At 33.4% G+C, this 26,859-nt stretch overlaps 1 protein-coding gene across 1 annotated transcript in view; it reads right to left on the minus strand.

Moving 5' to 3' along the window:
* The window catches only part of POT1 (protection of telomeres 1), a 74,830-nt gene extending 48,834 nt beyond the window's left edge, over window positions 1-25,996 (minus strand). Inside the window, exons 1-6 of the mRNA XM_007450766.1 lie at window positions 25,874-25,996; window positions 23,930-24,002; window positions 20,731-20,822; window positions 10,451-10,564; window positions 9,378-9,425; window positions 7,311-7,425 (exon numbers count right to left, since the gene is read on the minus strand). Coding sequence (XP_007450828.1) covers window positions 7,311-7,425; window positions 9,378-9,425; window positions 10,451-10,564; window positions 20,731-20,822; window positions 23,930-24,002; window positions 25,874-25,996 — 565 coding nt within the window. The remainder of the gene's footprint in view (window positions 1-7,310; window positions 7,426-9,377; window positions 9,426-10,450; window positions 10,565-20,730; window positions 20,823-23,929; window positions 24,003-25,873) is intronic.
* Window positions 25,997-26,859: the final 863 nt, after the last annotated feature.

Raw genomic sequence — 26,859 nt, forward strand, 5'->3', positions numbered from 1 at the left:
GCATTCCTGAACAGTGTATGATACTGAGAGCTGGTAACTGGTAAAATATGAGATTTGTTTAAAAGCCTTTTGGAACAGGAGAAAGCATGACCAGCGCCACTTCCAAGTTTCCACAGCTATAAAAATAGAGGCGACGCAACACCACACTTAGGGTATTTTGTAAAGCAGAAATGATAACCATATGAAAGACATCATAGAATTTAGTAAATAAGAGCTGCAATGTTATTATTTAGATGGCCATGCCCCTGAAGAATGCAGGCAATACAAATTTTACAGAACAAAAGGGTCAACCTCTGTGGTTCACAAACAGAGGTATTATAATACCTGTAAACTCTTTTTATTCTTAATTTTATATTAAAAAATTTCACTAGCTGGAGATAAAATTTCACTAGCTGGGAGTGAAATTAGTCTCTCAGCGGAAAGAGAGAGTCTTCTTCATGACTTTAGAGCCTTCTATGGTTTAAAAGTAGCAACAGGTTCAATTATTCAAAGATCAAATCTATTGTGGAAATAGGACAATTAATAACACATTCAGCAGAACTTCAATATACTGGACTAGATACAGCAATGCTTAGCATTTATGTGCATTCGAGCTTTCAAACAATTTCACAATAAATTTATAAACATGAACTTAGTATAACGTCATTTTATTTAAGTCTACTACACTTCAGCTCCATTTAAAGGAAAATCTAAAAGCTATGTAAGTATCTCAAATATACAGCATATTATACTCCCAAAAGAAAACCTACACTTGTAGAAATAAAAATATTATGATTAATGTATAAATAATATAAGGAGAATAATTTAAAGTGATAATAATAAAAGTTCAAATGAGAGGCGAACTACTCTAACTTCTAACATATTCCTTTATAAGCTAAAACTCATTATACTTCTTCATTAAAATCCAAGCACTAGGACAAGTGACTAGTTCCTCTAGTGAATTAAATGTTATTTTATGAATTTTATATTCATTCTATTAAGTATTGATAAAGTATTAATAATGCAAACGTTAAACATTTATCTTACAAAATACACTAGGGATACACACACACACACACACACACACACACACACACACACACACACACACACACACACACACACACACACACACACACACACACACCCTTTAAGAACCTGACACCATTTATTCTACCTGTAGGAAAAAAAAAAATCACAACTTATGGCAGAGTTTCATGTAAATCCTAATCTGATTTCAAATATTTTAAAATCCTGATACCAGTATGTATATGGCAAATACACCCAATATATTCCTGTAAGGCTTAAAAGTATATTAAAATTATGAATGAAGAAACAAAAAGACTGAGATTAACAAGCAAACTATATTATTACACAGTAAATCAGAATTGAGGATAAAGAATCCTACCAACCCAAACATCCTCAAATATTCATGTAGAGATTGTAGCAAATACTCTGCCCAATGATTAAAAATTGGGCAACATCTAAATAGTCCTCCTTGTTTTTGAGGAGACCTATTGCAGGTCGTATATTGGGAGAAGAAAATTCACCTCAGGCTCTCTGTTAGGTGTTGCTCCACAGATCCTTATATAGAGGCATAGAAATTATACATGAGTTAAACATGACATTATTTAATAAATGATTCTGAAACAAGGCAGTTACCAACAAAAAGTGAGATCATTGCACACTACATAAAAAACAAAATTCCAGGCAATACATGCAGTTTTAAAAAATATATAGTAATAATTTTAAGGAAATATAGGGTAATATTTTTCAGATCTTCTAATAGGTAAGCCTTTCCAAACAAACAAATTATGACTCCACAAGCATTTTAAAGATTTAAATTTCAAAAACTACCAGCACAAAACCAAAATGCTGCGAAAAGCATCTGTAACATAATGACAAAAAAGAGATTATCATTTATATACATAAGAAGCTGCCAGAAACCACTGCAAAAGGACAAACAAGCAAACTGAAAAATAAGGAAGAGAATATACTTTGATTTTCTTAATTGATGATATGTAAAGTTGGGAGGGAAATTAATATACTGAAGTAGAAGAAAATCCTAACAATGCAGTTGGAAATCAAAGTAATTTGTAACTCGAAAGTAATTTTTGTGAACCTAAATATTATTAGAATCCATCTGACCTGAGAAGTAATGTAACAAAGCATTCCACTGATAGCCACTTAAGATATATTTGTAATAATTCTGAACACATAATCTTTCAAAGACAAATTGCCAACTACATGACAGCTATAGCATATAAATAAAGCTGATTGCATTTATAACCAATACAATCTGGACAAGCCAGTTTTACCACATATGGAAACCATAAAATATAGAATTAAAAAAAATTCAAGAATATAAACAAAATGTACACCACAAAAGTATCATAGGTCCTTAATAATGATGCCTAAAAGAAGACTGCTACAAGAGCATAACACTATGCATCAATATATTGCTGACGTTCTATTGCTTAAAATTATATTTAAGTCAACTGTTTCAGCACTAGTTCACATTTTCATTATAAATCTGACAACTTTTGTTGCTATTTTCAAACTCTGGAATGTTGGCCTCTTCTTCCTCATCTATCAAAATCCAATTTACCCTTTAAAGTTCAGCTAAAATGCTACATCTCTTAGAAGCTTTTCCCGTTAGCATTAATCTCTCTATTCCCACTCGGAAAGCACTCTGCTTATTCCTTTAGTCACAGCATACAACTGTGCCTTCTATTAGCTAGCTGATTACATTTGGGTCTCCCTCACTTGTAAACTCTCTGAGAGTTATTTTATCTATGGACAACAACCTATGAGTCTATAGAAAACAACTAAGTACAGTACAGTGCTACACAAGGCTAGCAAATACATTTTTTAATTTAATGAATAAAAGAATATAACACGAGTTTCAAGAAAAAATGGGAAAACAGTACTGACTTTATGATTCATGAAAATAATTCAAATTAAAAAACTCATGAAAAATAAGGGTAACATCCTAAATAAACAGGCTAATAATTTTTAGAGGAAAAGGTCATGAAAGACAGATTCTTAGGCTATGGACAGGAAGCCAGATAGAAGCCTCAAGCTTCATCAAAGAAGTCATTCTTGAATATAAGGAAGCAAGCCACACAAAGGTTCAGTGACAGGGGAAGAAAGATCTTTCTTCACCTTCTTTCTCCAAGTGGAAACCTACTTCCTTCTGGCATGGACAGAATAGCTGGGAAACTGCTGAAGAGAGGCTTAGCTCACCTTTCCAAATCCTTAAAGAGATAAGTGATGACTAGCTGTGCCCTGGATGCCCTCCATTCCTGAAAGCAAGGTAGCCAAGCACTTGAAGATTCTTACCTCACTCAACTAGATATTATCATTTTTTAGCCCTTGGGGGAAATGTAAAACTCTGTGCCTGCCCACAACCTGCATCTTATGTAAAAGGTAAATCCAACATTCAGCTTTAAAACACACATTCAAAAAGCATGGTACATTTTACAACGAAGATTTTGCCTTACATAGTCAACAATAAAATGGACAAGTAGAGTTTTACGAATTGGGGAAAGACTAAAACCAAAGTGAAATCATGAATAATTATAATCATTGTATTATAATGGTTATCTGCTTAACTATAGACTTTAATTTCTTGAGGGTGGAAACAATTACATAAATCTTTGAATGTCTCATGTCTATAAAATATAACACCTGGCACATAGAAAGTTCTCAATAAATGTTTGTTGAATAAATGAACAAATTAGCAAACTGAAAAGCAAAACTGTGTATTTATTTATTTTGTTTTAAATGCCATACATTAAGCCAAAATGTATGTTGTAGTTTTGATATTAACTGAATAGTCAAATAAGTGAGTATTAACATACCACAGATCAGGATTTTGCAATCTGAGGCTCAGAGGCAGCAGGGAATGAACTTTGATATTGTATATTTAAGTGTTTCAGCATGCATGTGAATTTTTCTAGGACAGGCTCTATAACTGTCATCACATTTTCATAAAGGTGTAGGACTACAAAAGGGTTAAAAATTCTAAAGATGCGTTATCAATTTTAAAAAATAAAAAATATAAGTAAATATTACATACAATTTTATGTTGTACTAGGTTTTAATCTCCCTTTGATGAATCAGAAAGGCTCCTGGATCTTATGGAGTACCAATGAGTCATTAATCATTCAGTAATTAATAAATTCTTTTTCGACCATGTTAATGTGGAATATGTGGGAGTTAATTATTATACTTTAAGAAATTAAAAGACACTAACTACATAATCATTAATAGGCAACCAATATTACTCAGGCAAAACAAAAATATTCAAACAATTATGCTATATAACATTAATGCATAAATGGCAAGTCATTCTCATAAGTGAAAATAGTATTTTTACACAGCCAAAATTAGCAATCCAGAGTTAGCTGGAATGTTTAAAAGAACAGGAAAAGAAAAAATCCTAGGGCTCTATATCCTATCACTCTATCCTAAGAACTAAAAGTAAGTAAAACAGATAGGAGCTCTTAGAAATCCAATGTTTTGGATACAATTTTAGTAATTTGATTATAATGCTCAGTAAGTAGCTAAAACAGGTGTCCTTTTTCTAAGAAACTGAATAGCATAAGTCTGCTTGTGGAAACACTGTAACATCCAAAACTGTTCAGTTTAACCAAGCTGCTTTTCTAATATTGAGAATTTTTGATGGGAGGAGGTGTGAAAATAGTTTAGCAACATAGAGCATTCCTGAGGAAAGCTAGGGAGCCACAGGTGATGTGCCACATTATGTGGCATGAAAAGGCTGAGACCTCTAGGGTCTCAAAGTTGGACAGAGAAGAAAATAAAAAAAGAGGTGAACAGTAAAAACTGATGCTGTGAATACTCTGACTATTCTCTCCCTTCCTCTGGACTCAAATATTAGGAAGAATAAGCACAGTGTTCTCTCTACTCTTTGCATTTGCTCAGAGTGAGCAGGCATTATGATACTAACCAAGCAAGCAGGACCACATACTATTAACAAGTCTGGATGGATATGTTTTATGGCCTGCCTCTACTTACCTTATTTAGCAAGAACAGACAATAAGAGCAGAGTAAAGGTGTCTCAAGTTTAAAAAAAAAATTGAGACACTCCTTAAAATCTGGGACAAAGCTAAAATTAAACTCCTTTATACATGTTATCTAAGAAAAATGCCCAATGTTATCTGTGCAGGGCAAAACACTGCATACGTAGCTCTACCTACCCAGCTCTTCAAAACAAAAGTAACTGTGAGAGAGAAGCAGAAGTAACTGCTTTCAATGATAAGCATTTGAACCATACCAACTACAAAAAGTTTTAAAATTATATCTTCTACCAAGTTAGATGAACGTTATTACCAGTATTGTAGCTTACTCCTAAATTTGGCAGGCCTATTAAAGCTAGCCAGATAACACTGGCAACTGGAAGAGGACTGCAGTGATTACACTCTACAGGGAATTCACGGAACGGGCAATGTAAAATTCAGGGGAAAATAATTCGATGATGAGAAGAAACTACTAAGGTGAAAGTATGCATATGTATGTTGAATGGCATGATGGGGTGTGGAAAGTAGACTGCAAAAAAGTAAAGTTGAATGAAAATATTTGAGAAATTCAAACAAAATTTCTCTGCTTCAACCTTAATGTTTAATTCTTCCCCTCCTACTGAAACAACAGAAATCAGGGTTTTCAATAAAACATCCTTTTGCGGTCTTCAGACTTAGCTATCACCTACTTCAAACTTCTCATCTCTAGATTCAATAGTCTTCACGTAGTCACTTGCACATAAATTAAGTCTTTACACATTAACAAAATATTCTGTCAACTATACTCCAATAAAAGTTAAAAATAAATAAATAAAAATTAAAATAACTGAAGCAAATATGGTAAAATCTGCCCAGTAAATATAATATAGGGGTCATTTAATTATTTTCTGTATGTTTGATATATTTCATAATGTAAACAAAAATCAATGCGCAAAATAAAATTTTAAGACACACTAAAAAAAAATGCTGACCACATGAAAATGAGGCTTTTTTTCCCCCATCCACCCCACCAAGGAGTAAACTTAGAGCTCATACCACAATAAAATTTGCATATGTATAATTTAATAAGTTAAATCTTTAAAAAATATTAACTCACTGAGAACATCTTTGTGTTCCCAGCATGAGCCACAGCAGCTGGCAGGCATACAGTCGATAAAGACAGTATTTCATCAACACCACCACTGTTTCACATTTTTAACATCTCTAAAATATGGTTATATCTTACAATTGACAGTGAAGCATAGCTTTTCTTAATGATACATAAAATAATGATGCCTCTTACAAATGTTGTTGTTTCAAATTAGACTAAACAGAGCAATAAACATTAAATTTCACTGAACTAAATTAAACCAAGGTGAAAGTGCCTGTCTGTAAACTACATTAACTCTCAGAAAGCTGCAATCCACGTTTTTTCTGATTCATTCTTTTACATGTTAGTCTGTTTAAAAGCTTACATTTTTATATAGAATAGGTTATATCTCCTTAATTATCTTTAAAAACAACCCAAGTACTATGCCTTTTGACCGGGATGTTTAATCCTTTTACATTTAAAGTAACTACTGATAGGGAAGAACTTACTCTTGCCATTTTGTTCTTTTCTGTTCTGTCTTGTAGCTCTTTTGTCCCTTGTTTCCTCTCTTATGGTCTTCCTTTGTGTTTCACTGATTTTTTTTTTGTCGTGACCTACTCTGATTCCTTTCTTATTTTCTTTTGTGTACTTTCCATAAGTACTTTCTTTTTGGTTATCACAAAATTTACATAAAACACCTTACAGTTATAACTATCTTAAACTGATAAAAAATAAATTTTTATCATATACAAAAGCTCTACACTTTTACTCCCCTCCCCCAACACATACTTTATGTTACCGAGTCATAATTTACATCTTTTTATGTTGTAACCACTAACATATGTTTACAGGTAGCTCTTTTTTATACTTTTGTCTTTTAACTTCTATACAAGAATTAAAATGACTTACATAACAGCTTTACATATTCTGTACGTGTCTATATATTTACCTTTTCTAGCTTATTCTATACTTTCATAGGCTATTTTACACTTTCATATGCTGTCATGTTGCTGCTTAGCATTCTTTTCTTCATTTATTCTCTACAACTTATATACTATATTTTATAAGTAAAAATGGCCAAAAAATTTGCATCAGTATTGTTTGACAATTATAAATCACAATTAAGTTTCTAAGACTTAGAGTACTGAAGGAGCTGTGTTCCTGAACCAATAAAACAGTTCCAGTCCATTAAAATCTTGACCAATTTTAATAATACCTACCTGTTCCTTTGCTCAGATATGGAGGCTTAAAGAACTTCACAACACCATAGACATTGACAATCATGCCACTCTTAAGTTGATTCAGGGGTGTATATACATAATGCGTGGCTGGAACCTAAAGAAAGACAGTGAATATAAGTATTAAGATTTTAGAATCATGTTATAATCAAATTTGTAAGTTAGCAAACTGATCTGCATTTTTTCCTTCTAAGTGTCTAAAAAGAGACTGTAGCCTGAAAAAAGGAGAAATGCACAGCTTATAAAGGTTGCTATATAAACCATCTACTTTTTCATATAAATAACTTTGATTATAAATGGTGTAATTTGTACACAACTCTAAAAAATGCAGTTTAAGAGACTTTTGTTCTGGTTTTTAACTAATATCACTTCAAAACTTGTGGCATATATTTTTTTTTTCCTATACTGCTATGAAGATTTTAATAAGGCTTAAATAAAGCCAGATTTTGATTATAAATGATATAAGGACATTAAAAATGGTAATAAAAGAAAAAAAATTTCTGAAATAACTGTACAGAAGTTTGGAAAGAAAAGGGAGGTGATTTCACAAGAACGTCTGATGTTAGTCAAACAATCCTGAAAAGGGTTCAGACATCTGGCCCCATCACCCACTCACTTCACTCCCAATTGGAAATAAGGTTACCTATCACACTAAGAGTTAAAATTTTAAAAATCAAATCAAAATGAATTGGTTTTTTTCAAGGAATCTGATCCCTCAGGTCAAACACAAGGGCAGGGCTTGCTTAGAAATCTCATCAAATCATGGTATTAAAAAAAAGTAATGAAAGAAAAACAATGGTCAGCATATGGGACAGAATAGAGACAATAGGTATTCAGTTGACAAACTAACTGGATTCAGTATATTATCTTAACAAATATCTCCTTAATGTGGAGATGAATGGGAAGGCCAGCACAGCTCAATGACCCTAACCATTATGGTTTTCCAAGTAATGTACTTGTTAATTCACAACCAGCAATCAACATCTTGATTGTAATTTGGCTCTCAATGTAAATAAGCCAGTATGTGTGTGCAGAGCAGCTAAGTTATATTCTAATAGTTCAGAATACCTGAGCTTCCTGAAAAACCATCTTTGCCAAGTTCAGAGGCTCTCTCATTTACTTCTGCCTTACTACAAGTGCATGGACATATCAAATATTTGAAGCTGACCTATCTATAACAATTTTGAAAAACACTAATATCAGAGTTAATTCATATTTTTTAAAAAGTACATCAATACTTTTATTGGTTACAGTTACCTTAAATAACAAACTTAAGTTATACTATTACGGTAGTGTTCAGAATTTAAAACCTGTATCCCGTAGTCACTGTCAACTAGAAGCAAAGTCCTTGAACTCTGTCCAATAGAAACTAAAGGTAGAACATAAAATTTATTTTAAGGAGCCCACGGGTCACAACTAAGGAGCCCATGTGCCATAACTAAGGAACCCACCTGTGCAACTAAGGAGCCCATTTGCCATAACTAAACTTTATCAACATATTACCTTCTTTACAGTTTCACTCAGCTACGAGTAGCTTACCTTTAAAAATGGGAACCTTCCCATTGCTATGAGATGACAAAATTTTATAAAATATTGAAAATATGATTTGAAAGAAAAAGCAAAATGTATCAAAAGTATAATAAAATTCTTTACTTAAAATTACATAATTTGTCAAATCACAATTCAGCACATAATAATCTGTTTAAATATAAGCTGATGAAAAGCAAAAGAAATGAATTTGCCTAAGATTCAAAAGGAGTAAAAATCCCAGTGTCTTCACATAATAAAACTTCTTTTCCATTTTAATTTTCTTGTGTACGTAACTTCTGCAAAATATCAGCAAATATTCCAGACAACAGATGAACCAGGTATTAATTACTAGGGAAATATATAACTCAAATGTAATATCATTATATATCAAAAGAGTAGAGATTATGTTTTCCCACTGTATTGATACTATTTCAAAATCAGTCTATAAAGTGGGTCAAATACATATATGTATGTGTGTGTGGGGTGTACATTTCTAAATTAAAATTAATACCATCTTACCAAAGACATTGATTCTGTAGAAAAATCTCTTACAGATTTAACATAAACCTGAAAAAAAAAAGAGAGGACTTATTTGTATACAAACATGTCCAATGTGATTACAGACCTTTAATTGTAGTATAACTACACACTTTATAATATTCCAGTTCACAGAATGGCATAAAGTTATAGCTTACAAATTAAGAGTGGCAGGTACAAAGTTGTCTAAGCTAAGCTTCAGTTTAATTCACCAATTTTAATATCACAGAACCACACCTGGCCCATAAAATGCCCTGTTCCGACAAAAAAACAAAACAAAACAAAACAGGCAGATGCTGGTCTGCAGGCACATAGCCTGACCCCACTCTACTTCTCCACCTGACAGCCTTGACCAAACAGGCAGAGTCTCCAAAAGTGTGTGTGCGTTTGTGTGGGGAGGGGGCGGGGGGTGAAGTGAGAAGGAGAGGATGAAGACCTTCATAAAGAATGAAATAGGAGGAAATCAGTTTTACCTAAAAAGGGGCACCTGATCAATTTAAGATAAAATCAAGCAGACCATCAAAAGAGGATGACAGTATAACTGCAAAGAATATACTCATCAGGTTTAGAGTGTCTGTGAAGCTTTAAGAATTTCAGTAACAAATAACTATCTTTAAGGGATCCTTCTCTGCTACCTGGAATCATTCTAAATACAAAGCCAAGAAAAGGATTTTTATATTTTAAACTTAAAACATTTAATTACAATAATTCAGTCAGACTAAGTAGTTTATCTGCAGATACACAGAAATACTACTTCTATTCCATTACTTTAGCTCATTAAAACTACAATATAGGGCTTCCTTGGTGGCGCAGTGGTTGGGAGTCCGCCTGCCGATGCAGGGGACACGGGTTCACGCCCCAGTCCGGGAAGATCCCACATGCCGCGGAGTGGCTGGAGCCGTGAGCCATGGCCGCTGAGCCTGCGTGTCCGGAGCCTGTGCTCCGCAACGGGAGAGGCCACGACAGTGAGACGCCCGTGTACCGCAAAAAAAAAACAAAAAACAAAAAACAAAAAAACTACAATATAATTAGAGACTAAAAAGTTGCATACTTACGTAAACAGTTGATCTGAAGTCCTCAGATGCTTTCAAAAATAAGCAAAGTTTACCATCTCTGCTTGTAGATGAAGATGCTGACAAAATAACAAATCCGGCCACTGCAATGGTGTCCTATATAGAAAAAAATAATTTTAAAATCATCAAAATACCATAATTCTGAATGCCATATAGATTCTTATTTTTATTATCATGTAAAAACAGGAATCATTTCTATAAAATGAAAAGCTGGTTAGCCTAAACTTGTTTAATGCTTTCTGAATATAAGATTGAGACTACCACATCCTACAAAAGGGTATCAGCTCCTCTTAATGGACCAGTAAAACACTACCTAAATCACTTAGAAATTTTTATTTATCTAGTAGGGCTTCAAAAATCAATGTTTATCTCAATTTATGTGAATAAGCGTGCATGAATAACACAACGAAGAGATAGTGATGAGCCAACAGTATTAAGAATGGAAATTAAATGAAAATAAATCTCTGAGAGACTACATTGAGAAAGACATGTCATTAGTGCAAAAACTCCATATTGTTATAAAACTAAAATGAGCATAAAGATCCAGGGTATGAGACATAAATAAGACATTTCCATTTATATACTAATAAGAACAAAGATACTTTCTTTCCACGTAGGTTTATAATAATAAGAAGCCCATCTCCATTTATTCCTGCCTCTCTCATTCTTTAGTTAAATCTCTCTTTTCTTATATTCCAAATACTGGAACATCCACACTTAGTGAGTCTTGTCTTGCTGTATTTTATACACACACACACACACACACACACATACACACACGCACACACACATATATTATCTTACTCCTCTAATTTTAACACCAAAACCTTAAGATAAACAGAAATTCCTGGGCTTTAGGCAGCTTCCTTCAATAATCTTAATTTCTACCAAATGGAAGTCTTCTGCATTATTGATTTTTATTTTGCACGTATGAGTGTGGTGTCAACCCCCAGGATTCTCTATTTAGATCCATTAATTAGGCTGTAAGCACCTTGAAGACAAGGGTCATGTCTTATTCTGCTTTGTATTTACAGGGCTTGGCACAAAGTAGGCCCTCCATAAACTATCTGTGAATCAAAGGAAGGATCATAAATTGCCTTTCTAAAATCTCTGGCCCTATCCAGATATTTTAGCTCTGCAAAGTTCTGCATTTTATTTTCTTCAGTTGAGATTGTAAACATAATTGTGTCTGTGCTGTTAATGCTAAATAAACACAATTCTTCACAGTTAAGTGGGAGAAAATTTTCCTTCCCACTGAAGATTTTCTATGTTTGTACCATGGTTTAGGCAGTTGAGCAAGAGTGCTTCTGGAATAAATTACTATTATAACTGAAAAATATGCAGTTTTTCCAATTTACCTTTGAACAGTATATTCTGATTTAAATGAAAACAAGATTTCAGTCAAAGATGTAAAGTTGTTTAATCAAACTAACACAGGAGAATAAACAGAAGTAGGGAAATCATTGGTCAGGTCTAAATTCTCTTCAAAATACAAAAAATAACCTATCTCATTTTATTTTCTATTTTACTTTAAAATGTCTTAAACATAAATATATGGAAAGATATACACTCAATGAAAGTGTTAGGGGAAGAAATGCATATTTTTCAATTTTTCTGTATAAACCAAACTTTTAAAGAATAAAAATATTTCTTTTATGATGGAGAAAACATTTTTAAATAAAGAGAATAAATCATTAAAAGCAAGATATCAGTATTCATAACAAAAAAATTTCAAAAGTCTATTCTAACATTAGCAACACAACTCAGTAAAAGGTTACAACTTTTCCTCTAGCATACAATCGACAAAATGGAAATAAGAACCAAAAATACTTTTTAAAAACCTACATGCCCGTTGACAAATGGATAAAGAAGATGTGGTACATATATACAATGGAATATTAGCCCTAAAAAGGAAATTGGGTCATTTGTAGAGATGTGGATGGATCTAGAGACTGTCCTACAGAGTGAAGTAAGTCGGAAAGAGAAAAACAAATATCGTATATTAACACATATATGTGGAACCTAGAAAAATGGTACATATGAACCAGCTTGTAGGGCAGAAATAGAGACACAGATGTAGAGAACAAACGTATGGACACCAAGGGGGGAAAGTGGCGGCGGGGGGCAGTGGTGGTGTGATGAATTGGGAGATTGGGATTGACATATATACACTAATATGTATAAAATAGGTAACTAATAAGAACCTGCTGTATAAAAAAATAAATAAAATTCAAAAATTCAAAAAAATATAGTTATTAAAAAATTTTTAAGCTACAAAATAAAGCTATAAAAAATAAATGTTCAATTTATTACATTTGTTTTATTTTTTAAATTTAATTTAATTTTACTTTTAATTTTTATTGGAGTATGGTTGATTTACAATGTTAGTTACAGTGTTAGTTTCAGGTGTACAGCAAAGTGAATCAGTTATACATATACATGTATCCACTCTCTTTTAGATTCTTTCCTCATATATGCCATTACAGAGTACTGAGTAGAGTTCCCTGTGCTATACAGTAGGTCCTTATTAGTTATCTATTTTATATATAGTAGTGTGTATATATCCATCCCAAACTCCCAATTTATCCCTCCCAAATTTATATTTTTAAACATGAATTTAATTTACACAGATAAATTGCATTGAAGGCCCTCAGTGATCTCATCCCGACTTACTTTGCCTGCTGTATCTCCATATACTTCCATTCAATACAAAATAAATCAGATTCTCTTATATACCCAATGTTTTTCCACATATATTTTTTGCATTTTCTGAGTACCTATCTTTTAAAATCTGGGCTGTAAATGCTTCTTCCCTGGGAGGTTTATCTTAGCTTGTACCCCAAAGAAGGAAGAAGGAAAAATAATTCTTCCTTCCTCTGAACTCTCTTATGCCGCATTTTAATATTTTTCACGTGTGTTATTTATAAACTTTCTTAATGTTTTTACTGCCCTGAAAACTCTGTAAGATCCTTGGGACTAAGAATGTCTTATCCATCTGTATATCCCACACAAGTGACTAGTGGAGGCTTCTGTTCATAATCAGTGGTCAACAAATATCTGTTGAATAAATTAATCAACATTGGTAGAAACTGAAATACAGATCTAAACAAAAGAGAAAAAAATAAATGGCTTAGGATTCATGTCCCATGAATTTATTAATCATAATGACTTTCAAATTAATTCAAATACACAGAGGATAAGAAACATAAATATATAATAGGCTGTTTTAGCTTGTATAAACACTCATTAGACTGAGTTGAACATGAGATTTAATACACATTGTTCTTAGTTTCTGAGAAGAGCACAGCATACTGAAGCCATTTAAACAAGAATGAGAATTACACAGTTCAGTGGTGAGACTAAAGTATTCTGATATGTTAGAGTAGGTGCCTATCTCAGTTTGCTGAAAACAGTATTAGAAAACCAGCTTGAGAAGCATAACCCTGCTGCTAAAAATGATAAGGTTTTAATTGCTATCTTTGCATCAAAGTTATAAAAGTGAAAACACACTTGAAATGAAATCTTTGAAATAACTCGGCATACTCAGATATCAGCAAAGCAGTCATTTCCCTTTTGTCACAGTGCCTTAGATAGACTGAGCCCTCATCATTAGACAATTTTCAGTGTAACCAACAGGAATATTTCTACCGCAAACGAGTCGCAGAGAAAATGAGTGAAATCAGTACGGGTCTTTTTTTTTTTTTTTGCGGTATGCGGGCCTCTCACTGTTGTGGCCTCTCCCACTGCGGAGCACAGGCTCCGGACGCGCAGGCTCAGCGGCCATGGCTCACGGGCCCAGCCGCTCCGTGGCATGTGGGATCTTCCCGGGGCACGAACCCGTGTCCCCTGCATCGGCAGGCGGACTCTCAACCACTGCGCCACCAGGGAAGCCCAGTACGGGTCTTTTTAACGTAAGTGTTCTTTAAAAATGAACAATTAAAAGGAAAAAAAAATCAGACAACTTACTTGCATATAAACCATGGTTTTTACATGCTAATATCTCCCAATGAGGAACACAACCAGTGGTGAAATAGGAAGCAAGCCAATAGGTAATAAAAATACACAAAACCAGTGTATTAATTTGCTTATTTTTAATGGATAACATACTAAAAATTCTCAAGTCATCACTGAGCAGGAAAAGGGCAAAGAAAATATGAAACAGTCGATAATCCAAAAAGAAAAGCTTATCTGACTTTAACAGGCATTAAGTAATTTTTACTATACTGACCTTGCAAATACTGTTAGGTTATCACATCTTAAAACACTGTTAAAGAGTGAAAGGGTACAGGGAAAAAACAGGGACCTGATGTCATTGATAGTGCAGTGACTGACAGAAAACGTTTCTTTAGCATAATAAATGTATTTCATGGCTATTAGCACTTATTGGATCATGTAACACCAAGCACATAATTGGAAGTAATATATGTAATATTAGCATAAAAACCAAAATCTTTAAATGGTCTACAAATCATTTTATGATCTGATGCACCCCCAACTCACCAGCCGCATTTCGTGTGACTCACTTTGGAACTCTGCCTTACTATAATTCCTTAGTATTCCTGGATCCTCACCCAGGGCCTCTGTATATGCTGTTCTCTCTTACTTATCTACTCTCCCCATACCCCTATGTTCATTCTTTCGGCTATTTTTCTCATTAATTACATAATATCTGTTTAATTCTACTCTTCTCCATTGAAAACTTTTCCATGAAGGCAAGGTCCATAACTGTCTTATTCAGTTAAAATGTCTCTGACATCGAGCACAGAAGACAAAAAACATTCAACAAGTGTTCAGACAACTCAACGAATACCTAAATATATGAATATACAAACACACAAACACACATTACATAAAATATACCTTCATTAAATCTTAACATAAACTATACAACTACTACAAAACTTACTTCATAGAATCTTAGCATTTTAGAATTGTGAAGGACCTCAGAGATCACATAATCAAACACCTTCATCTTTCAGATAAGAAAATAAGGGCCAGAGAGAATAAATGAGCAGTTTAAGGTCACACACAGCTAATTAGTTGTAGACTAAGACAAGAACCCAGATCTCCTGACTTCCATGGTAGGTACTACTCTATCTCCTCTTCCAGAACTAAATCTTACAGGAATGGGAAAAAACGTATTAACAAATGTCTGTAACTTTGACAGTTTTGTGATAAGACCTTTTTTAAAACTTTTAAAATACTTTGGAAAAGTCTTTCCTATTTTGTATCTACATATTAATGTTAAAACTTTCTTTAAATGAAAGTTAAAACTGAAAATAATGCCTCAGATGGAGGGAATTTCAATTAGACCATTTGTATTCCCACAAAATGTACCATTAATCTAGCAAAGCAAAGATGTTTTAGGATTGCTGTATTCAAATACAGAGCTAATCTTAAGGAAACAAGTGACAAAGAAGAAAGGAGTAAGAATCGAGCCATAAAAATTCATTCTTTTTTTTACCCTGTGTATGTCCACATTTATTTTTTATTTAAAAAAATTTTTTAAACATCTTTATTAGAGTATAATTGCTTTACAATGGTGTGTTAGTTTCTGTTTTATAACAAAGTGAATCAGTTATACATATACATATGTTCCCATATCTCTTCCCTCTTGCATCTCCCTCCCTCCCACCCTCCCTATCCCACCCCTCTAGGTGGTCACAAAGCACCGAGCTGATCTCTCTGTGCTATGTGGCTGCTTCCCACTAGCTATCTATTTTCCATTTGGTAGTGTATATATGTCCATGCCACTCTCTCACTTTGTCCCAGCTTACCCTTCCCACTCCCCGTATCCTCAAGTCCATTCTCTAGTAGGTCTGCATGTTTACTCCCGTCTTGCCCCTAAGTTCTCCTGACCTTTTTCCTTTTTTCTCTTTCTTTTTTTACTTTTTCTTTTATTTATTTATTTATTCATTTTAAAATTTAGATTCCATATATATGTGTTAGCATACGGTATTTGTTTTTCTTTCTGACTTACTTCACTCTGTATGACAGTCTCTAGGTCCATCCACCACACAATAAAAATTCATTCTTTTATGCAAAAAGTTTTACCTTTGGTTTGCAACAATCTTTAACCTTAATACTATAAACTCTAAAATAAATAGCCTAATTAGACCTCCCAAATGATCAACATTCCTGATTTTAAATGCAGAAAGAATTTAAACTAAATTGTGACCTCAGTCTTCTCACCATTATATTTTAAAAGGAGAAACCTTGACTTACCATTACTAACACCCTATTATCTGACAAGTACTAATTAGTTGTATGGTTCTATTCTATTTTAATGAATACCTATTTAAAATATATTTCAAAAGCAGAAGACACCTTTCATATCAGTTAGGAAAAATAATAATATCTAATATATCATACATGTTTTATAGATAAATGTACATGTTTTGCTAACTCATTATATTATAAACCTTTTATATTATTTCTCAGGTAAGAATTTAATAAATACAAGAATGTTAAGGAAGGATAAAGATAAAAACGTATTTAAATTATAAGCAAACAGATCCCTAATATTCAATACCATGTATTTATTTTTAAAACACTTCTCTAACACGTCCAAGATACGTTGTGAAATAAAGCAATTTACAAAACATGGATTGTATGATGTCATTTGGTAGAAAATGTACATATATGCTTATATGTATATAAAGATACATACATACATATGTAAGTATACATATATACACACATATATAAAAGCTGGAAGGATACCAAAAAAAAAAGACATAGCAGTGGTTTTATCTAATAATGGGAGTAGGTAATGAGAGTGGGTTCAGAGGGAGTGGGGCAGCTTTTGCTTTTCTGGTTATGCCCTTCCATGCTGCTTAAATGCTTTTAAAACCATGGCCACACAAGAAGAACAAAATCTTCTAAGGCAAATATTTCCAAGACCTAATTCAAGTCCACAATATCTCCTTGAGGCAGGACAAAAATACAGTCGTGGAGACAGAGTAGCTTCTGTACTTACTAGAAGGTTAGCTTTAGAATAACTGTACTACTGACCATCAGGACAGAGGGTTACTAATGGCTCGAATGATAAACGTATATGGAAGCACTTTGCAATCTGTAATATTTTAACAAAGCTGAAATAAAGTCATGCCTTTAAGGGCAAGAAGAATAATAATAAGGAACAATAACAGGCCTTTACTGGAGCCACCCACAAAAGTGCCTCATCAAAATAGCTATGTAGAGATACTGGATCCTACCCTACCTAAACGGCCTCAAGCAGGTATGATTTTGTGTGTGTGTGTGTGTGTGTGTGTGTGTGTACACATGCTTTATATACTTTATTTCCTAGTCCCCTTTCTTGATAAGACTGTCAGATAGTACTTTTTTAGTATACTTGCCTCTAGAACTTCACAGTGCCATACCAACCATATTAAAACTATATCTCATTCAAAGTTTTTAAAATTGCGTCGAAAATTAGTCTAGTTATCATTCTGAAGAGGAACAGTCTAATGAACTGTCCTAGGAATTTCTGGACATGAATTGCATGGCAACTATTTGATTTCATGAATTGCATGGCAACTCCTATTTGATTTCTTCAAATTGTGAAGTAAGATTTTAAGATATACCACTGACTTAATAACAGCTTTTCACTGAGAAAAAAAATCACTATACTAATTCTTTTCTTTGTTCAAATTATAAATTAAGAAAAAATTAACTGATTTACCACCTCCTTACAGAAACTTAGCAAAAAACTCCTAGGAGAGAACACAGGCAAAACGTTCTCTGACATAAATCGTACAGTTTTCTTAGGTCAGTTCTCCAAACTACAAACACACACACATATATAACTAATCAATTCTAGGTCAATTCAACAAATGCTTTAGTTTTGGTCTTTATACATCCACAATAGCTTCTGAATTACTGTTAAGGTCTCCTCACTGAGTTCCCTACCTGAAGTCTCCTCCTGGTAGAAAAAAATAAACTTAAAAATAACTTATGAGATAATCAGGGAAATTGGAACACTGACTTGATATTTGATTATATAGAGGAATTACTGTTAAATTATTTAGGCATAATGATGAAATTGTGTTTATTCAAATAGATAGTAAGACACATAGATATACATAGATATATGTGTATATATACATGAATACACTGATGATATTTCATGGTTTATAAAAGGTGATGTTAATATTTCAGTAGTATAATTGTACTATGGTATGTATTCATTTGTATATATACATACACATACACATATAATTTTAGGATGATTTCTCTTTTACATACTGAAATTTTTAGGGTTTAAATTATGTAATTCCTGATATTTGCCTCAAAATAATCTGTGGCAGTAAAATGAAACGATGAAACAGATGAAATAAGAGCCTGAATGCTGATAACTGAAGTTAGATATTTGGAATATGGACAGTTGTTATACAATTCTTACCACTTATATATATGTCAGAAATTTTTCATAATAAAAAGTTTAAAGACTAACAAATAAAATATTCCACTAAAAACTAAGTGCCTACTCTTTGATGTTCTTCCCCAAATCCTCCAGGCAGATTCAGTTTATTGAGGCTGCTATTCCAGTTCTATTAAAGTTACCACCATTAAATGATTTTCCATTAGGCTAGAGATAGTGGACTCCATAAGGGCAAGCACTGTGTCTTATTCATTTTGGTTTCTCCAGAGCCTAGCACAGAGTCAAGCAAAATGTCAGCCCTTAATAAATGTTTACTGAACCTAAATGAAAAAAGAGACAGAGTATAGACAATCTCATCTGACTGTGCCATTTTGCAGAAACATTGTTTTTTCCCACGTCATTTACTTGTTAGCAACAACCATAAATCAAAAAGGATTGAAACCATATATCTAATATTCCTGCAACATCATTATAGAAGTACTGTCTAACTCTGAGCAACTTATTTGGAGACTTATCAATGACTCAACAATGTTTTACAGCTATATGCTTCAATATTGTTTAATTACCAAAACTGGTTTTGCAAATATCTAGAGGATCTCCAATTAACATCAAAGATGTTATGAGATTCTTACAGAAAGTTAATTTTAAATCATTTTAATACGCATGCAGAAAAAATCTGTAAGATTATACACCAAACAGTGGTTAATTTCTGGAGCTGTGCTGTCCAGTACAGTATCAACTAGCCATATGTGGCTATTTAAATTTAATTAAAATGATATTATACAAAGTTTAAAATTTAGTTCCTCAGCTGTACTAGCCATATTTTAAGGGCTCATTGGCCAAATATGACTAGTGGCTACCATATTGACAGCACAGATATAGAACATTTCCATCATCGCAAACAGTTCTACTGGATGGTGCTACTGATTTTAGTGTGCTGATCTTGTAACCTGCAACATTGCTAAATTCATGTATTAGCCCTAGTAGCTTTCTTTTGGATTCTTTAAGATTTTCTATATATCAGATCATGTCATCTGAGAAGAGAGACAGTTTTACTTCTTTTACAATTTAGATGTCTTTTCTTTCTTTCTTATTTGGTTGCTCTGGCTAGAAGTTCCAGTACAACGTTGAATAACAGTGGTGAAAGCAAGCGTCCTTGTCCTGTTCCTAACCTTGGGAGGAATGCTTTCAGTCTTTCACCACTGAGTATGATGTTAGCTGTAGGCTTTTCATAATTGATCTTTACTATGTTGAGAAGTTCCCTTCTATTCCTAGTTTTCTGAGTGTTTTGATTATGAAAGTGTGTAGAATTTTTCAAATGCCTTTCCTGCATCAATTAAGATGATCGTTTGTGTTTTTTTCCCTTTTCTCTATTACTGTGATGTATTACAATGACTGATTTTCTTATGTTGAACCAAACATCATTCCTGGGATAAATCCCCCTTGGTCATTGTGTTTACTCCTTTTAATATGCTGTTGTGTTTGGTTTGGTATTATCTTGCTGGGGATTTAGCAGGCATTTCTTTTTATAACAATTATAGAAAATATTACAAAAATAGAGTTATAGTTCATTATTTTTTAGTTAGAATTATTTTTTAATTAAGTGAAGAGAAAATGTATATATCTTTAAGATATTCTATTGAACACTAAAAATTAAACTTAAGTGAGAGGAAAAATTGTCCCTTTTTATGTCAATGATAAGTTTTACTAACCTCTTACGAGTGTTCAATTTTAAAGATGTTGCTTTTTTAAGTATATTTTTTTATATACCTACAAATATATAATGAATCACTAAAATATGGCCTATAGGATAAATACAGCATCTTCAATAATTCTAAGTCTACTGCAAAAAAGATAAAGTAATATAAAAATACTTTACCCCTTCATAGAAAACTTTAGCACAGTCCTTTGCTAATTTTCCAGAAAATAATACACTGAGGGTGTTGATATCCGAATTTGAATTTTCTTGTTCTGTAGAGAAACACAGACACACAGAAAAACACTTTAGATATAAAGGTGCTCTAGACAAGAAAATTGATGACAACTAAATTCTAAAAACTATAGGTAATTCAAAATATAATTATGAAGAAGAATAATTAAAACGTTTATAATTCACTTGTAGTTTACTCAACACCTTAAGTATCATAAAAATAATGTATAGAATGCTACTAGGCGTCAAAACCAAAATTAAAACTAGTTTCACCTAAAATACGTTTTACAAATTTCTGTAAATACTACCTCAACATCATATAATGACCACTTTCAATTTATTTTCACGTGGTTATGATCAAAAGAACTGAATAAGTTACAATTATTCAGTTTTTATAGTGTATGACATATCACTCCCCAAATACCTCATTTTTACTGATCTTCTGGTAATCTATAATTATTAGAACATGAAGTTTTAATATAGGGAAGTGTGTTCTTCTCCCCCAGCACCCGCATATTAGAGAATAAAAGAGCATGTGTGTGTAAAAACCAAGTTATCTGTGATTTTGACAATGAAAATTACTAGGAAACGAAGAAACAAACATTTTACAGTAATCTCATTTGTATATTCTAGGCTTTGATAAAGAATCTCCATAATCTTCATTCTTCAGAGGCCACCTCCTAGAACCACTGAAGCAAGTCCAAATACTAAGATTCAATTACTATATCATCTGAGGGAGGTCGCGTTAATATAAGCTTTCAAACATTCAACTACTCGAAGAAACTGCTTTCATATCAGACTTCCATGTATCTATGAAGTACATGAAAGATCTTTCTAAAATTTGCAGTGTAACTTAAAACTCTTGAATCTGCTACTTTATCACCAGCAATGAAACAACTACATCTGCCTATTGCCTCCTTTCACTTACCTTTTTCATCCAGCTCCTCAAGTATATACATAAACTGAAACACTAATGTTCCTTAAAAACAAAAATACAATGGCTTCTAATCAAGATATAACTTACTTCTTTAATATCTTAAATGACCTATCAAATGTCTATTTCTGGCCATGACAGAGTAACAGGGACGGGATTTGTTCTCCGGCCTTAAAGCAACTAGAAAAGTAAGAAAATATATATAAAACTGAAAACAGTTTTCAGACACTGGACAACAGTAAGTGCAGGTAAGTGATCTCTTTGAGACGGAAAACAAAGCAATAGCCCCAGCTTACTTCCTAGGAAGAATTTCCAGGCAGCAGAAAATGGAGGTAAAAATCCAAAGAAAGCCCAACAGCCTCACTGAATTCAGAAGAGTTCAGATTTGAGGACAGCAAGGCAGCTAGAATCTGCATGACATGGTGCTGAAAGGAAGACAGCAGCATAGATAAGAGCGCTCTGGAGATGGGTGCCTTCTGGTCTTTGGTTGAGTACTGATCTACAAAAGCATGGGAGGAAAGAGATTAGAACCACTTGAAAGAAACAGGCAGAACAATTCTGAGACTCACACAGGGCTGTGAACTGTTCTGGTTCCAACCAGCCAGAGTGGAATCCTCATACACAAAACACACAGTAAACTTGTCAGAAGGGCACTTCCTTAGTGATAAGGGCAAATTAGCCCCCAAATAAAGGCTGCTCTACACCCATCCTAACAAAGCTAATCAAACTGATTCCAAGAGAATTTACAGTATTCCAAAACAAAGACAAATAATATTTAAAGGATTACAAATAAATCCAATATTTGATAATATAAAATTCTAAATGTCCAGGATCCAGTTAAAAAACTGCCAACCATACAGAAAAGAAAAACACATAAGGATTGGGTGGGGGGGGGCAGGGAATCAATAGAAAAAAACTCAGAAATGACAGCGATGATAGGATTGCCAGAGAATATTTTGGAACAGTTATTAAAAGTACATATTCAAGGAAGTAGAAGAAAATAGATGAGGAGAACTGGCAGATATGAAAAAACTCAAGATGAACTTCCAGAGTTGAAAAATACAATATCAGAAGTTAATAGTACACTGATTGGAGTTAACAGCAGATTAACAGAGAAGAAATGTTACTGAAAACTGGAAAATAGAGAAAAATTAATGAAAAGAAAGGCTGATTTTAAAGATCAGTAAAATAAATCTCTAGTCAGAATGATCAGAAAAAAAAGTAAGAGAGAGAGAGAGAGAGAAAATAGTCTCAAATTATCAAATCAGTGAAATGGGACACCACTACAGATCCTACCAACATTAAAAGCATATAAAAAGTATATTATGAATGACTTTATGCCAATATATCTGACAACCAAGATGACCTGATAAATTCCCTTTGAAACATAAATTACCAATCACTATAGGAAAAGACAGATTCCTATCATATTTTTCATGAATTTAAATGCAAAAATCCTTAACAAAATATTAGCAAGTCATACCTAGGAATATATAAAAGGATAATACGTCAGGCATACCACCTTATCCTGCTCTATGTGTCTACAAACCACATTTCTATCAATTATTACTTTATATAATTATTTGTTGAATTTATTTATTCCCCTACAATGTAAACTCCATGAACGCAAGAACGTTGCTTTGGTCACTGCTATATTCCCTGTACTTAGAACAGTGTCTGATATATATCTGGTTTTCAATAGTTGTAGAAATGTGGTTCAAAGTTTGTTTCCCATTCACTGCTGTACACCATTCTTCATTCATTCAACTAATTTCAGAGTTCAGATGAGATTTACTTTGGTCCCCAAGTATTCTAAGCTCTTACTAGGATTACTTAAGGGTTACCAGGAAGAAGAATTATCTCTCATGTAACTACACTTGGGTAAGAAATAACATGCTGAAAGTAGCATTTTCTTAAAATTTGCTAAGCTGTTTGGGTCACATTAGTGAAACTAGAAGTAGGGGGATGAGTTGGTTATTGTAATAGTCTAGATAGGACGTTAAAGGAATCTGAAGTAAAACAGAAGCAATGGCAGAATGGGGAGAGGATAGACTTCGGAGAAAAAAATTTAGAGAGGAAAAGAATAACTTTTCATTCCATAGATTTTTATACTAGAAATGATTTTTGTGCTTATGTGTATATGTATACATATACAAAGTTACCCATTTCCAGATTATAAGCAAAAAGTTAAGCAGAAGTGGTCTTCTTATATACCTTGTAGTCCAATCTTCAAAACAGCTCTTCTGTTTCCACCATAAGTTAAAGAAGAGATAAGTGAGAGTTTTCCCTGAAACGAGAAAAACAATTACACAGAAAAGCCAAAAGAGATTATAATACCAAGATACAAGTAAAAATTAGAATAAATTTTTTAATTTGCTTTATTCATCATTACAAAATACTGGAAAGAATCCAAGTACTGCTACACTGGGGAATGGATAAACAGACTGTGATGGAATTCTAGCAACCAATAAAAAGTAATACTATTGGGCTTCCCTGGTGGCACAGTGGTTGAGAGTCCGCCTGCCAATGCAGGGGACACGGGTTCGTGCCCCGGTCAGGAAGATCCCACATGCCGCAGAGCGGCTGAGCGGGTGAGCCATGGCCGCTGAGCCTGCGCGTCCGGAGCCTGTGCTCCGCAACGGGAGAGGCCACAGCAGTGAGAGGCCCGCATACCGCCAAAAAAAAAAAAAAAAAAAAAAAAAAAGTAATACTATTGATAAACTCAACAACCTGAAGAATCTCAAATGTCTTGAGTGAAAGAAGCCAGAATCAAAAGGCTACCTGCTGATACCTGTAACATATACTACTGTACATCAACTATATTTCAATTAAAAACAAATAAAAGGCTACATACTGTATGATTCAATTTACATGGCATTCTTGAAAGGCAAGAATACTGTATACTCTCAGAAAACTGGTCAAAAGTGGTTGCCAGGGATTGAAATTAGGGTAGCAGCTGACTATAAAATTTTTGGGGGGAGGGTGATCATCTGTTCTATAGCTTAATTATGGTTGTAGTTCTACGTTTTTATATCTCTCTCAAAACTCACAGAACTGTATACTAAAAACAATGAATTTCACAGTAAAATGTATTTAATAAAATTCAAGAAACATAAATATGTTTCTTGAGATATCTACAGACACGTGCAGGTTAGACAAAGGAATTTAAGAATTCAAACTGACATTTTACTTATATCTAAAAGGGTTTATTTTAGTAACACTAATAAAAGTGCTAGAATTTAAAAAATATTTCATTTAAATGTTTCTATATCAAACACACAAAATAAGAGAAGAATGATAAAGTTAGATACAGCTCAGTAATAATTAGTATTAACGACTTGTCACAAAGAAAAGGAATCTAATCACAGCACTTTATTAATAAATACAAGTATGCAAGAAACATCATCCGAATCAACCAAATGCAAAATGAGTTTACAAATACTAACAAGCATTTGATTAGGAATTTAAATTCAATGAAGTAGAGAAGACCAACTGTAATACGTAATATTCTATTTCATATGAAAGAAAATATAAGGAAAATGGAAAATAAACAAAGGAATAAAAGATAAATGTCTACATGGAGAATATTGATTAGAAGGGCAAAACTGAAGTGTGGCGTTATTTCTCCTTCTTTTACTATCAGACCCATTTTATCAGTAAGTCCCTTACCTCCTTCCCAGCATTCTTAACTTTGTCCAAAACTTAAATATACAATAACTAAAATTAAAAATTCACTAAATATGCATACAAGAATATTGGATATAACCAAAAATAAAGTTCAGTAAACTTAAAGACAGAACTATAGAAATTCCACAATCTGAAAATCCCTCAGCCAAAAAACAAAACAAAAACAAAATAGTACTAAAGAAAAACAAACTACCTCAGAGACCAGAAGTACAACATCAAACAGCCTAACATACAAACATACATGTAACCGACATCCAGGAGAAATGAGTAATAATATACTAAAAAAAAAAAAAAAATCCAAGAAACATTAGCCAGTAATATCCCTAATTTGATGAAAAACATTGACTTGTGGATCCAAGAAGCTCAGTTACCCACAAGCAAGAGAAATTCAAAGAGAAACCACACCTAGGCACTTGACAATCCAACCGCTGAAAACAAAAGACAACTATTCTGAGTTATGAAAATTCTTACCTCGATATATTTCCTGCTATAATCACAACCTGGCTGTAGGTATCTGAAATCTACTTTGTGTAATTTACTTAGCAGATCAACTTCAGGCAGTCCTTTGACTTCTTTTATTAATTCAAGTGGCATATCAGATCTGCTTCACAGTGCCGTGGAAAGCAAATTCAGTTAGGGAAGTTGATAGCTTACTGCTGAAAACACAAAGCCCAGTGTTTTATCCAAAATGTAGTCAATAATTTGCTTTAAGCTTCTTTGATTTAGTTTTGTTTTTCCTGTCCTTTAAGTTAGTCATCACTGTTGGGGGAGAGGGAGGAAGGATGGATTATGCTATAATTTTATTACAGGGATCAATACACGCATCCTCCTAAGGCATTGAAACTTAACCCTTTTTTATTTAGTTTTGTATTTAAAGAACTACTTCTAAAAGCCAGTTTTAGGATCTATAAACACCGCACTAGCAATTGCCTTTACCACTGTGCTTTAAAATGTAGACTATTGGGGAAAGGAAGGGAGGTTGAAAAGTTTTGGGTTTGTTTTTTAATCCCTTTGGCAGTTGTAATATTGTGTGGGCAAATTGTGCACCAAAAGCTTATTACTCCAAAATATATCAGTTGCCTCCCCCCCTCCAGCCCCTATGCAATCGAAAGAAACGACCATTGAACTGATGTTAACTTGTGCATTGCAGATTCAATCTTTTTTCTCAAACTTCTTGTCTGGGACACGAGCTAGTGTCGATATTTAATTTTAGTGTGTGCCCACCAAGCTTCTCCAAGCCAGTTGACCGTCTAGAGGGCGGGGGGGGAGGGTGGTGGTCCTGCATTAACTCAAGTCAGCTGCTCAAAAAACGCCAAGCAAGATGGTCAACACAGCAAGCTCACAAGAAAGACAAGTACGAAGAGTTTCTCTGCAATAACTTCTCCAAATTTTTATCTAAATTAAATCAGTCTCTTCATAATACTGGTTCAGGTCCCGACTCACCTTGTACCCAAGCA

This window comes from Lipotes vexillifer, unplaced genomic scaffold, assembly GCF_000442215.2.
Source record: "Lipotes vexillifer unplaced genomic scaffold, Lipotes_vexillifer_v1.1 scaffold287, whole genome shotgun sequence".
NCBI lineage: Eukaryota > Metazoa > Chordata > Mammalia > Artiodactyla > Lipotidae > Lipotes > Lipotes vexillifer.